Source organism: Elephantulus edwardii, unplaced genomic scaffold (assembly GCF_000299155.1).
Source record: "Elephantulus edwardii isolate Elephantulus edwardi_28Jun2011 unplaced genomic scaffold, EleEdw1.0 scaffold00072, whole genome shotgun sequence".
Lineage (NCBI taxonomy): Eukaryota > Metazoa > Chordata > Mammalia > Macroscelidea > Macroscelididae > Elephantulus > Elephantulus edwardii.
The window spans coordinates 11,019,393-11,033,154 of NW_006399822.1; the positions used below are offsets into that span (position 1 = coordinate 11,019,393).

Below are 13,762 nucleotides of genomic sequence, written 5' to 3' on the forward strand. Positions count from 1 at the left end.
CGAGAAAACCCAGTGCCTCCACAGTATCTCTGAGGCATGACACTTAACCCAGGTTGAGTTCTAACCTAAAAAGAATTCATAGAATGCAGGTGTATTAAGAGTCTTGGTGTGAACAGCAGTCATTTTTGCTAGTCTCATCTCCCTCCTTTACTTGTATCTGTCCCTCGGGAACTGGCATGGCTCCCACGTGGACCCAGGTCATGCCTGCCGCCACCTGGGACAGATACCACTTCTCTGTCCAGGCAGTCGCTGCCATGGACCCATGAGCCCTTTTCTTGCCCTGTCCAGATGCAGGTGAATGAACGACATGACCACATCACAATGCCTTTACAAGTTTTATTGTTAATTATTTACCTTAATAGATTCAGAAAGAAGAACAGATTAGCTCAGTCCAACATGATTGGCAGTTGGCAAAAATCTAGTGAAGCAAGTGTTCTGATTGCTAAGGATTTAATCTGGATGCTTTAATACTTAGCCATCTAACACTTCAAACATAATGTGGAATAAATGCATCATCTCCCTCTCTTTCATTTTAATATCCTGCCTACCTCACTTCAGTGTGGAAATATCTTCATTAAATAGGATTCCCAGAGTAACACGTTCCCTGGGGAGGATAGCCATGAGCACAATGCACAAAAAAGAATAAAACTCTGTATGATAATTTACTAGTCTAGAGAAACAAAACTTTCCAATATATTAAGAAATAAATCCAGTTACAAATGCACTAAGAGGTCTATGTCAAGAAGATCTGGTGTGATAACTGAAAATGGCCGGCTATTTACAAGATACACAAAGAGGATCATCGGTGCACCCAGATCACGCTGGCCCTCAGAAGCCAAAAGTGTTCTCTCCACTGCAGGCCACACACAAGAATCCATCTTCATCTTTTTCCTTCTCATAAAGCTGTCCCATGGTTAGGCTGGAATGGGAAAGAAGAAAACACTGAGAATTGGGACTGGTTATCTAGTTCAGGGGGCAGGAAAAACAACGTAAATCCTTTTACCCTTCTGTGACCTGCAGGAAGTACTATGTTTACCTACCATTTCCACTTAGTGGGAAGACACTATCCCATGTTTAGAGGGTGCTGCCATCTAGTGGGAGCCTGTATAACTACTCATCTCACCAACCCCCACCCCTCAGTAAATGTCCCTAGAGCTTTATCGAAATTCCTATTACCCCCCCCCCAAAAGCCTTTCATTACTGAAAACATGCTCGATTTAAGGGTGTGGCTGGCTAGCCTATGAATGTCAAGGGCAAGGAAAGACCTAAACTCATAAACCAGAAAGGCCCACCCATGTAGGGGAAGGCGTCAGGCCATGTGGCCCCTCTCTCAAGGTGATCTGCCTAAAGCTGCATCATGTGAAGCTGACATGACAGGTACAAACAAGGGTTTCTCTCTGTGGAAGCTCTGCTGTCCCAGAGGCCTGCACTGGCCAACTAGAGAGAAACAAGTACCTTCCTCACTAGTAACACAAACATGCGCTCTGACTGGATATGGAATCCAAAGTGGCCCTGCCCAGCCGCCCAGAGAACCCTCCAGAAATAGATACTCTTCAAGCTAAGAGTGTGGGTGGGAAAGCTGGCTTTCTCTAACTGGAAAACAGACCGCACTGGAGGAGATCCAATTGCGCTCTCCACCACGGGGCAGAGTAAGACTCCTAACACCTGGAACACACTCCTGTTTCACGCTAGCATGCCCACATCCTCCACCCTGCACAAAAGGGGCAGCGTGACACGAGGGTCGGGTCGGCCAGAGGTTCTAGAAGAAGTGGTACTTAACCTGCAGGACCCATTCACCTAAAGCCAGAGTGGGTCCTCAGGTTCTGGCACAGCAAGCAATGCGTGCCCCATGCCCCACCTGCGAGCTCAGCCTCAGAGGCCATTGGCGTAAGGGGCCTGACATTAGCACTGTGACCAATACAACTTTGTTCCTTATCAAAGTCATACCCTGCAATTTACAGGAATTCCTAGACCTGAACAGTCCAATAAAAGGACTGTTCTCTGTGCTGCATATGACTACTGAGCACTTGAAATCTTGTCAGTCTGAAGTGAGCCGTTCTGTTTAAGTGTAAACTCCAGAATTTAAGTGTTAGAAGGGGAAAAGGTAAACTTCCCCTGTCATTTTCATACTCTGAAATGATATCTGTATACCCAAAGTGCACATACATCTATGTATCTTTAGGGTATTTTATCAGGAAGGGCTAATCCCTGGAAATGGGCACAATGCGTCGAAAAGCAGAGTGTCCATGAAAGATCAGACCTTCAGTGAAACAGACAATGGACTGCAACAATGGGCATGAGCACAGCAGACTGTGAGGTTGTGCAGCGTCAACCGACCCAACAGCACCTGAGCAACAATATACCTAGTGCTGTCTCAATGTATAGCCGAGATTACAGTCAATTATTAAAGCTATGTTGGTGACACACTATTACTCTTGAGGGCACTGCCTAAGAACATGACACCCTGGTGGTACATTAGATCAGTGGGACTCTTCATAAAAATCTCTCCATGCCCCAGCCCCCCCCCCCAGGCTCCCACACTCATTTTTAAATGCCAAGATGACCCCACATTCAGGTGGAGAACCATCCAGCAGAAGCGCTTGATCATGTTGCCGAATCTAACAAGACTTGTACACCGCCTACTAGCAAGGGCGCAAGGAAATTCCTGCTTTTCTGCACTGCCCTAAGTGGGATGACTATGATGAGGTTTCTAGACTGTTCCCCACTCCCATCACCACATGACCTAGTTTAGACAACAGCAAATGACACTATGTAGGCAATTCAAGCCAGTAAGCCAGCCCCCTGGTGCTATCTAGGTTCTGTGTTTTTCACAGCAAGTCACAAAGCCGTAATGGATGATTCTCAGTCCCGACTGCTGACTAATAAACAAGGGCCCAGCGGTGGCATCTATCAGTGTTCCTTTATTGTTCAAGGCTTTTCGAAGGCCTATTTCAGAAGTGGATGGCCATCCTATTTCTTAGTCTGTCTGAATCTGGAAGCTCCGCTGAAACCTGTCCACTGCGGATGCTTGGCAATGCAGAGGGTCAGCACACGAGAGGAAGACGACAAGAAGCACTGGCAATGACTATAACAATGGGCTCAAGTATATCAGCAATGCCGAGGATGACACAGGAGAGGGCAGGATTCAGATCTGTTATTCACAGGGTCACTGTGCCTGTTGGTTGACTCAACGGCACCCACCAACTCCTGGTGATGTGGTCCAAAAGAAACTGCGCGACGAACCCTACTTACTAACCCAATCCCACCTACAACTCTGGGGGAAAACACTGGACAGTCCCCTCCAGGGACACCTGCTAGAGGGTCTGCTCTTCCTCGACGGCCATGAGCTTGAACCGAGAAATACCCACACGCCTTACGACAGTGGCCCAGTCCACACTTCACAAGCTACCCCCAGTGAACCATGCCCACCAGGACCACCACTGTCTATGGCAAGTTCCCAGGCGCTGAGCCCTGACTTTTGACAGGAACTCATGATCATATGGCTTTTAATCTTTTCTGCTTTTAGATTCTGTATTGTCTTTAAGGTAAAACGTGACTTTTACCAATTTGCTTAACCACTAGCCTGGTTAAAGACACAGATAGTAAGAAATGTTAATTACAACTGCAAGCACTTAGTATGTGCCAAATATGTTCTAAATGTATTCCATATATGAATCTTTATCCTCACAACAATCTTATGCAGAAATACTATCTGTAGTCATAGATGAGGAAATCAAAGCTAATCCTGGGAGAGGCCCAAGGTCACCAGGCTAGGAGAGTCAGTAACTGTCGAGGCTGCCTCCTGGAAGGACACAAAGCTAGGCAGGGCATCAGAGCCTGGCATCTGGAGACCTTCCTCAGAACACCACTCCACCTCCATGCCAATGTGCCACCAGTCACCTGGCATCTCGTCCCACTGCCGACCTGGACCCAGCAGGTCTGGGGTGGAGCCTTTCTGACATGCACGGGGGCAAGGTCAGTGCAACCACCAAACGGCTGAACACCAGGCGGCAGAGAGCACTCGCTCCTGTAACAAGAGAGCTTGAAGGCTGTGCCTGACCACTGAGAAAGTCCCAGCTCTGGTCTCCTTTTCACTGTCACACTACCTTCGTGTGGAAACTATTTAGCTGGCAGCAACTGGACAAGCACATGTATAAAGATAAGAACGTGAAGTTAGAGCTTATGGAGACACACACACACTCACATAGACTCACAGTGTCTTGGCCTGCATCCATAAAGAGAATGGTCATAAACAGACATGACTTACAAAAAACGAGAGTTCCATAAAAGGTCACCCAAGTGGAACTAAGAGGCAAAGCGGCCCGACAGCAGGCAGAGAACCCTGGGGGGCTCCTGTGTGTGTTTCCTCCATTTTCCATCACCCTGGAGATGAGCGCCCCTCGGAGCTGGGAGCCTGGTCACACGGCCCTGTCCACGCGGTCCTGCGTGAGGAGCTCCACTGTCACTGCAGGCTCAGACACACCAGGTGGCCGGCCGGCCGGAGCACTGGAAAGATGCTCACTGTGAGAAGCTGAGAGGTGCCGCAGACACTCAGAGGTAGCCCCAGCACTACATGCTGCCTCTCCAAGCATGCACACTCATACCAAGGTCACTACCACCGTCAAGATCAGTGAGGAGGAACAAACAGGAAAAGGCGCTAGTGGCGGCAGATTCAAGGTACGGAACCATCCTCCTGTGTAGTGGAACGAATCTGTACTCTTCCCCTAAGACACCTTCCCTAGACTTCCCACATCCAGCCAAATCCACTTTTCCAAGGAAGAAACAAGGCAAAAATAAAGATGAACTTACTGGTCTAATTGAGAATGGCAGAATACCCAAGACAACAGCCCTCGTTTACCCTTCAAAGCCCACGGTAGTTGAGTTTGGACTTCCATCCGGTGGCCCACACGAGGAGAGTCTTCAGCGGACCTCTCCTCACTGCAGTTCAGAAGCAAGAGAACTGAACTCTTGAGCTTCCTAGCACCACTGCCTGACTCATGGAATTGAAGCCTTAGCAAACCAGATCACAGGAGTTTCTGTTAACAAGCTTTCCAGATCAACCAATTCCACTCGAGCCACCTTCAAGAGAAGACCCCTCTACTGGCTTCACCTCTTTCAGGAGGAATAATTTTTAGTTCTTCCTCTTTGCCACTTTAAAGTTGAGAATATAAAGCTAAAACCAAATGGATTCCATTTTGCTGACCTCTGACCCTACCTGAATTGGCTGTTTGTGTTCCAACATATAGTAAAAAATCTAAATGTTTACTCCTACACATCATACCCCAACCGAGGAGATAAAATAGAAAATGATGAAAATATGAAACGGGCCCAGTTGCCTGAAGTTCCTCTGACTATCCTCAAAGGTCCAACACAGAATGGATACATCTCCTACTCTTCTTGTTCAGTGCCGATGTCAACTGAACCTCAGCCCAAGCATGCATTTTAAATAAAGCCTACTTGCTATATAGCCCCCCAAATCTACTCAACGCCAGGGTTCAACGCACAGCCAAACACGAGACAGACGTGTAACATGGGAACACCGACACCAGAGAGGCACTCATTCCTTGGAAAAAAATCAACTAGCTGGGGTCAAAAAGACAGCATTTGCCCAAGAATAAAGCTCAGGTGGCAGGAAGAGGTAGAAGGATTAATGAAACAATGACATGTGGGAAGAGTGTGGCTGCATCTTGTTCTTTGTTAATTCCATTTTGCTGATTTTCTGACCTCCAGGAAATAGTAAATAATCTAATGCTTACCCTCAAACATGGTTTTATGACCCACCCCAGGAGATAAAACAGAGTGCTTAAAAAAAAACAAAACAGCACCAGGCCCTTAATTTTATTCTTTTGTAGTTAATGTGATAACACCCATGGTGGGCAGTGTGTGGTGGAGCTTCCCGATTAAAACAAGCTTGGAAACAGGAGCGGCATCCACTTCCGAAACGGCCTATGAACAGTGCGCAGGCCTTTGTTCACAGGACTGCTATGAGTCAGCTAAGACTGCGGACACTGAACAACAACAAATGTGATAAACAAAATGTGTATAAACAGTTGGATGAAGACCCAACTACTTTTGTAAATTTTCACCCAGATCACAATAATAAATGACTCGGCTAAGTTTGGGTGAGGTGACCTAGAAGCACCAGATGCCCCGTCCCTGCAGCCTGGGATCAAGGTCAGGTCAGGGAGGCTGTGGACCAGCCTGACTCTGCGGTGACTGCCATCGAGCGGCACACCTGGCCGCCCATCTGTCAGAGAGCCCGTGTGCCTCCTTCCACCAGACCTGGGTCCTGCCAGTGAGTCGGGGGGTAGGGGGGTGGTTTTTTTTTTTTGTTTCTTTTTATTGAACGGGATTTGCAAGACTTAAGTTCGTGTTCCAAACAAAGACCAAAAGGTAAAACCACTGCAGGCCTCTGGGAAACCTGCTGCTCCTTCCTCCTCAAGGGCTGCCTGCACCGAAGCCTAGTTCCTCTTTCCTTTTTGGCCCAATTCCTGAAACCAGCACCCAGGTGAAGACTTCAACTTGAAATGCGAAAGGGCAGCTTAGATTTGCAAAATATTCAGGAAGCAAATAACACTATGTTAGGCCTTTTTCTATTTCTAAGGAGCCATAGTGCAGTTCAGCCCCAGCAGCTGTTCCACTGGAAAAAGCGGTCTGGGGCTGCTGTTATAAAGATTTGGAAATGAGGAGGGGAGTTCTGCTGTCCTGTGGGCTCGCTAAGTGCTCACTGACTCGATGATGGTAAGTTTTGTTCTTTCTGCTCAGTCTCCATTTCCAGAATCAGAACGGATGGAGGACTCAGTCTCAATACTGTAAAACCCTGCCCGTGAGCATTAGTCAGAAGTTAAGGAAGCCCCAGCATGCCCTAAGGACTTCAGAAAAAGCCTGAGTACACTGCCAACCAGCCACGGGGAGAAAGCGCGGCTGAGTCACGCACCTGCAAAGGGACCCTATGGCACTTTTAAGGAGCCTTGGTAGCACAGCGGGTAACTGTTGGACTACTAGCCAAAAGGTCAGCAGTTTGAGCCCACCAGCTGCTCTGGGGGAGAGAGATTGACAGTCTGCTCCTGGAGAGGCCTGCAGGTCAGACACCTAAAGGGGGCTCATGCTGGGTCAGTCAGTGAGAAATCACAGCAGTGGCTCTGCTTTAAGTTTTAAAACACTCAGTGGCTCAGTGTCTAAAGGACCTGACAGCTAACTTCAAAGGTCAGCGGTCTGGACCCATTAGCCACTTAGTGGGGGGGAGGTCTGCTTCGAAGAGCACTAGAAAGGCTGGGCAGTTCTGGAGGCAGTGTTTGGGTTTGGAAGGGTCTTCTGCTTGTGCTGTCAGGTGGTGAGAGTTTGCATGAAGCTGAAGGCTACCATGTGAGTCCTTTGATTATAAACAAATTTGATGCATTTTTTTTTCTTTTTAAAGAAAATTTTGGGTGAAAATTTAGGTAAATGGCAAATTCAATAGTTTATAGAGAACTCCTTCCTAGACACTGACTGTGACCTCTCTCATGTGTCAGCACCCTCGTTTCCACTCATCCACTTGCCCTGCCCCTTTTACCTTTGTTTGCCCTTTTGGTCTCTTACGGTTGAATCTTCTAAGGAACATATTCTTTCTGGGTGTTCCCAAACCAAATCCACTGCAGTTGCGTTGACTGTGACTCACAATGACCCTACAGGACAGAGCAGAACTTCCTCCCCTCCAAAAATCCCCACTGAGTAAGGAACCAAGTGTAGAGCAGGAGTCTTTAACCAGGGCCACAGCACAGGTTTTGGGAAGTGACTGAGGAAGACTCAAGGCATCAGCTCGCTCTTCATGACCTCACTACACCCAGCACTGAGGAAGCAGAGTTAAGAACTGGGTTCCTGGTATGTTTTCCTAAAATCCAGACTTGGGTCACTGGCTGGCGTAATCCTCTTTAAGGTGGGTTTTCACCAAACTGGAAAGGCCAGTGGGCTGGAGAAAAGATGGCAGCATCTGCTTCCCAAACAGAGACCACTTCACTTCCAATTCTATTCCAACATGGGGCTAATGGGGCAAGGGGAGAGCAGCCTGAGATCTGCAGCCACTTTGATGGTGAGTAACCTTCCTCTCTCCAGGAGGCTGCTGCACCTGCCCCAGCATCCTTCAAGAAGTGTGGGATCAGAATTGAGGAAAACAAACTCAATGCCAAAGGTACTAGTCACCTACTTCCTCCTGCCAGTTAAGAAGCCACCTCCACAAAGAAGAAACACAAACAGGTGGCCAAGGCCCTGCTGAGGTCAGAGGTGGTACGGTACAGATTTACCTCTGTAACACAGTGGATCAGGCAGTGTTTCATTCTATTGTACAGAGGATCACTAGGAGTTAAAAATTGATTAGATGGCATCTAACCGTCCCCTCAAAAGGAAAGCTGCATCACGACAGGTCCCCTTGGGAACCAATGCACCCAGCAATACACTATCTACAGGTCTGTGGAGAAGGCAGCTATAAAACCCAATCGGGTGACCAGATCATCTGTAATGACACTGTCACAGACAGTGGCAGCCAATGGGCAGGCTCTGATCTCTATCTGCAGATGGGATGTTGGCCTTAAAGGAAGGACATGTCTTCCATGTTCTGTCCTTCCAAATTCTAAGAAGCAGAAATGACAGAGAATGGGAAAGAGGAAATCAGATTTTAAAACAGCCAGAGCTTCCCACTTTTAATAGAAATAACATCAGTAATTAAGCTTAGGTCTCTTCTGGTCCTTTTAAGGATTTTCAAACACACCTATTTTGGCTGCAGTAGACTAGTGCCAGGGCTTCCTCAACTCTTAGCTTTTCAACTACTGCTTTCAGAATAACAAAAGTTATCTGAGCTAGTTCCAGCTCATCAAGGTTAAGAGCTAAGAACCACGCACTTAGGGAAGAGGTTAAGGACCAAAACATGGTTCTGGGCCTCAAATATCCATTGATGGGAGACACGTCAGTGCTCTGTCCTCTTTCCACAGGAGACAAAAGCCAGGGTTATCACCTACACAGAAGAGGAATCGTAACATCCTTTCTTAATTTAGGCCTCAAAGTTTGCTTCTAGGCAGAGAGTGTGGACACTGTTAACTCTTCCAGTCCAAGCAGGTGGTACTGAGGAAGTCTGTGAAGAGACCTCAGAGGCTTTACTGGACAGCAGCCTTTGAAACAGATGTGTCATGTAGCTATAGATTCTCACAATGGCAAGAGCTAAATGAGTCTGGAGAGCAAACGGGCAGTGTGATGAGCTGAAGCAGAGCCTCAGCACGGACCCCAAGCTCCTGGAAGTGAGGCATAGGCTAGATGTGGAGAAAACTTCAGTTCAGAGATCAATTCTAAGCCTGAGCCAGCAACTGTTTTAAAGGATTCCTGCGAGTGTAAGGCTAGGTTTCATCATTCTCTTTCAAAAAACGCCAGGCCTTGCCCTACTTTCTTCAGCCCAAGTGCGCTCAGGCACTGCAGCCCTTCCTCATGCTCCTCGTGATCCTACTGTCGAGGAGCACAAAAGTCCCACTTCCCGGAGGGGCCCTAAGGACCCCAAAGTTCCAGGTTGTCAGCTGTGACGCAGAGGGGCCATCTAGTGACGATGCTCACCTGGACTGTGGGACTGTCTTATCCACAAAGAGGAAGATGGCCTTTTCTGAAGGAAGCTGGATCCTTTTCCTGATGATCCACATAAACTGAGCCACGGTGATGTCGGACGGCACCAAGTACTTCCGTTTGTCAATGTCAACAATCTGAGAGCCTGAGACTTTTTCCACAATCACCTGGGAAAGTAAAGAGAAGTCAGGGCAGGATTTCGACAGTGAGGCTCTGGCCTCACACACTGTCAGGGGAAATGACGTGGAGGGTGTGGGCTGGCAGGTGGGTGGAAGACTGCATAGCATTAAAAAATAAGTCCCTGGCTTAATAAACCACACACACTTGAGGCTTCGGGCTGATATCACTATGTTACATGGAAACACTAAGTGCTTCGTCTGTGGTCAATTATACTTCTCATCTCTGACTCAGCCCGTGCAAGAGCAAGAGAGCCCTAACGACTAAGCATTTCAATAGTCTGCGCAAACTCAATATCTGGAATCACGTATACATGTTACTCCAGGGCCCTCTATTAGCCCACCTTCAGACCAAAGGAGACTTAAGATACCTAGGAACCCAGGAGATGAGACTTATTGTTAGGTGGTTTCAAGTTCAATGACTCTTATCAGCCCTCAAAACAACAGAGGCTAGGATTCTGAAGCTCCACCTCACTTACTTTGGGCACGTGGCCAAGAGAGATTGGCCCTTGGAGAAAGACATGCTCGGAAGGGTGACTGGACAGCGCGAAGACAGAGACCCCAGATGAGATGGATTGATACAGTGACTGGGACGAAGGGGGTTGATGTGTCGGAATTAGTGAGACTGGCTCAGGACAGGGCTGGGTTCAGAGCTGCTGTACATAGGGTTACTATACATCACAGGTGACTAAATGGCACATAGTGTGGCAGGTCTGGAAGCAGGAGTGGCATCCACTTCCTAAATAACACGCCTCTATGAACTCTGATGATGTCGTTAGTTGTAGAAGGGCTTCGGGCCTTTGTTGTGAGTCGAGTTGGGTCTTTTCTATGAGTTGAGTTGTGCTCAAAACAATCTACAACAAACACCACCACCACCAATAGATCTGAACCATCCTCATCATCTCTGATCCAACCTGAGCCCACCGTTATGGTCTCTGTATCAATGCATCTATGTGGAAGGTCATCCTCTCTGTGACTCTCCAACTTTCCCAGCATGGTATCATTTTCCAAGGACCAGACAAAAATGACCAAAATGCATGATCAAAGTACATGAGACAAAGCTTCATCCTCCTCTCCAAGAAGCACCCTGGTTGCATCTTCTCCAAAGTATACTTATTGACTCTTAAGAATGGCAATTTCAACAGGGAGCTCTGGTGGCCTAGTGGCAAGAATCTGCACTGCAATCCCAGAGGTACGTGGTTCGAATCCACCAGATTCTCTCCTGGAGAAGGAGGCGCAATCTCCTCCTGTACCTGTCAGATCCGATTTGATGGTACACACACAAAATGATGAGAATACAGAATGGCAATTCCAGCTAACCAAGAACCACCAAGCTCTTCATTTACCCTGCTGATCCTTGATGAATTGTTCCCATTGACACCAGGCTTAACAAAGCCATCTGGGCCAAAAGAATAAGGAATATCCCATACCGCATCCGTGTATGCTTGTCCAGAAAATATAATGAGATGAAGATTCCCCAAACAAGCTATCTATGCTGGTTACCTATGTACCTGTCACCACTTTCAAAATCTACAGACTGTCAAAGTATATGAAAATAGCTGATTATCAAAGTTTAAAAACTGTCAAAACAAAATATATAGGCTTGACTTTATTACCAATTAAGGAAGATCGGAGTTTCATTGTCGTTTCTGTTTTCTGTTTCAGCACCAGGGACGACAAGGTCAGGGTAAAGAAAAGGAACTAGAAATTGGCTACAGCTAAAGGCTTGCAGTTCAAGATGAATGTCCGGAGTCGGAAGTAGTAGTACTACCATCAGAGTGACAATCTCCCTCCATCACCATTCCCAAAAGTGGCAGTGACCTGTTGCCCTGTCCTAGAACAACGATCCTTATATAATTAGCGAGGGAGCTCGGAGGCTGCAGACAGCTCGCTGGCCTAGATCGGCGGCTTCAGCACTGAAGAACCCTGAACAGCACCAGCTCGAGTCCCCTAGTGCCCGGCCCCTGACCCAGTCCGACCCATCTGCTACCAGGGATGGAGCAGGAACCTCGACCTATCAACTGTTGAATGGCCCTGAGCCCCATCTGGGGCCCTAGACGGCAGGGGTGACAGCGAGGTGAGGGGGCGGGGGAGGCCAAACACTCACCGGAACCCGGTCGGGATATTTCGCGCGGATTTTGGCGGATTCCACGCATCTGTGTTCTGCGAGGGAAAACACAAGGGGCTGACGTCGCTTCTGCCCGTTGACAGGTTCCCAGGTCCCCAGCCCTCCTCCCCGTGCGACTTGCGCAAGCCCCGGGCCCAGTTCCGATGTCCCCGCGGCCGCTCTTCCCAGACTCCCGGCTGGACCGGCGGGGCCCGCGGATTGCGCTCAGAGGGCGGCGGTTCCAGGTGCGAGGACCTCGGCGACCCAAACCCGGGGCGCGGCATCCGCCCCGCGCGGCCCGGCCCGGAGCGGCCCGAGTGGGGGATGGGGCCCGCCCGCCTCCCGATCCCCGCGGCCCGGCCGGCGCCCGGGCACCTACCCAACGAGTGGTCCTCCTTGAACATCCACTTCATGGCGGCGGCGAGGAGGAGGTCGAGGCGGCTCGCGGAGCCGAGGAGTTGACCGTACAAACCACAACAACAACGACGGCAGCAACTGCGGAGACAGCGACTCCACGGCAGGCGGGATTTCCGGCTGCCAGAGCCTAGCAACCGGCGGGGGCGTGGCTTCCGGGGACGCTCATTGGTCCTCGGGACATGGGAGGGGGCCTCACCCCCGAGGGCGGGGTTGGAGAGGACTCTGCGGGAAGTCCGCGCGTGAGCGGGGTCGGTGGCCTTGGCCACGGAGTGGGTGGGTCTGTGCGGGGAACTGGTCACTAGAGGGGGTCTCGGTGGTGACCGGTGACTAGAGAGGCCGCTGGTGACGAGACTCATGCCTGATAGGGCAGAGCTGTTGACGGAAGAGAGTAGGATGCTGGCGACGAGGAGGGGGAATTTACGGAATCAGATCGAGGAGGGGTCTCTGGGAGTTGACACAGCAGGAGTTTTGCGAATATGGATAGTTTGAGAAGCTTTGGAGTGGTGGCAGGTTGAGATTCTGCGTGTGTGTGACTAGTTTGAGGGGATTGTGGAGGGTGGGGTATTGATAACACGGAGGGAGTAGCACTGAGATGTTATAAATAAGTTTCTTTGGGCGTAGAAAGCAAATTTATAAACAACTCCCAGTTTCTTCTAGTCGTGAATAAAATTTAGGACTAGTTAAGGGAAGGTATCACAAACACTCCTTTGAGGAGTGTAACGTCACTGATCGCTGAGTGACCTCTTTAACTGTAACTGGCAGAGGACTCCCCGAGGTGCCTGTCAGCCTCGGAGAGTCCCCCCGGGCGGCTGGTCATGAGATGAGCTTCCTCGTTTGGCAGTTAAGTCTATTAACCTTCACAGTTCACAGCCTGGGTTGAGCTTGTGTCACCTGCACGGGAACATGCCTTGTGGCTTTCCAGCCCGTGATGTCATTGCTTTCTTCCCAGCCAAATCATCAACTAAACACTTAATTGGGCACGTGGCCTCTGTCACATGCCTGTGATTCTGATGCACCTGACAGGCCTGTGTCTCTGAACATTGTCATCCGTGGCTTTCTGCACTTGGAATTCCTGATGGATGCCATGGTACCACCTAGCTTCACTCTGAAAATATTTTGTTATTTAAAGACTGTGTCATGAATTACCAACATGGATTTTTTTTTCTTTGTTTTTAATGAAGCAAGAAATCTTTTTAGTTTAGTACGCAGAAATGGATGATTTTGCATACAGGAGCACAGTTCTAGGTGTTAAAGAAATATCAGTTAAGGGTGGAATAAAGATTTTAGTTTTATATGTGTGCTAACAACTATCTCTATTTCCCCCACCCCTTATCATGCTTGGAAAGAAAAGAATATACCTACTCTACAGACAACATGTGAGCAAGAGCCTATAGTGATTAAAGAAGAAGTTCAGGCTGCTTTGAAGGAAATGGCAAAAAATAAGGCCCCAGGAATAGATGGTATACCAATTGACATATTTCAG

The 13,762-nt window shown here is 48.6% G+C and overlaps 1 protein-coding gene across 1 annotated transcript; it reads right to left on the minus strand.

Annotated features, from left to right (window-relative positions):
* Nucleotides 1–322: 322 nt before the first annotated feature.
* Nucleotides 323–12,393, minus strand: GABARAPL2 (GABA(A) receptor-associated protein-like 2). The gene is made up of 4 exons (XM_006888826.1): nt 12,242–12,393; nt 11,863–11,918; nt 9,574–9,746; nt 323–919 (listed from the first exon to the last, which is right to left on the minus strand). The coding sequence occupies exons 1-4, from the start codon at nt 12,273–12,275 to the stop codon at nt 829–831; spliced, it is 354 nt and encodes a 117-aa protein (XP_006888888.1). The 5' UTR covers nt 12,276–12,393; the 3' UTR covers nt 323–828.
* Nucleotides 12,394–13,762: the final 1,369 nt, after the last annotated feature.

Coding starts and splice junctions, on each gene's coding strand:
- GABARAPL2 (XM_006888826.1), bottom strand. CDS start 12,275: ATGAAGTGGATGTTCAAGGAGGACCACTCGTTGG. Junction 11,919..12,241: donor CAAGGAGGACCACTCGTTGG/GTAGGTGCCCGG, acceptor TTTCCCTCGCAG/AACACAGATGCGTGGAATCC. Junction 9,747..11,862: donor AATATCCCGACCGGGTTCCG/GTGAGTGTTTGG, acceptor TTACTTTCCCAG/GTGATTGTGGAAAAAGTCTC.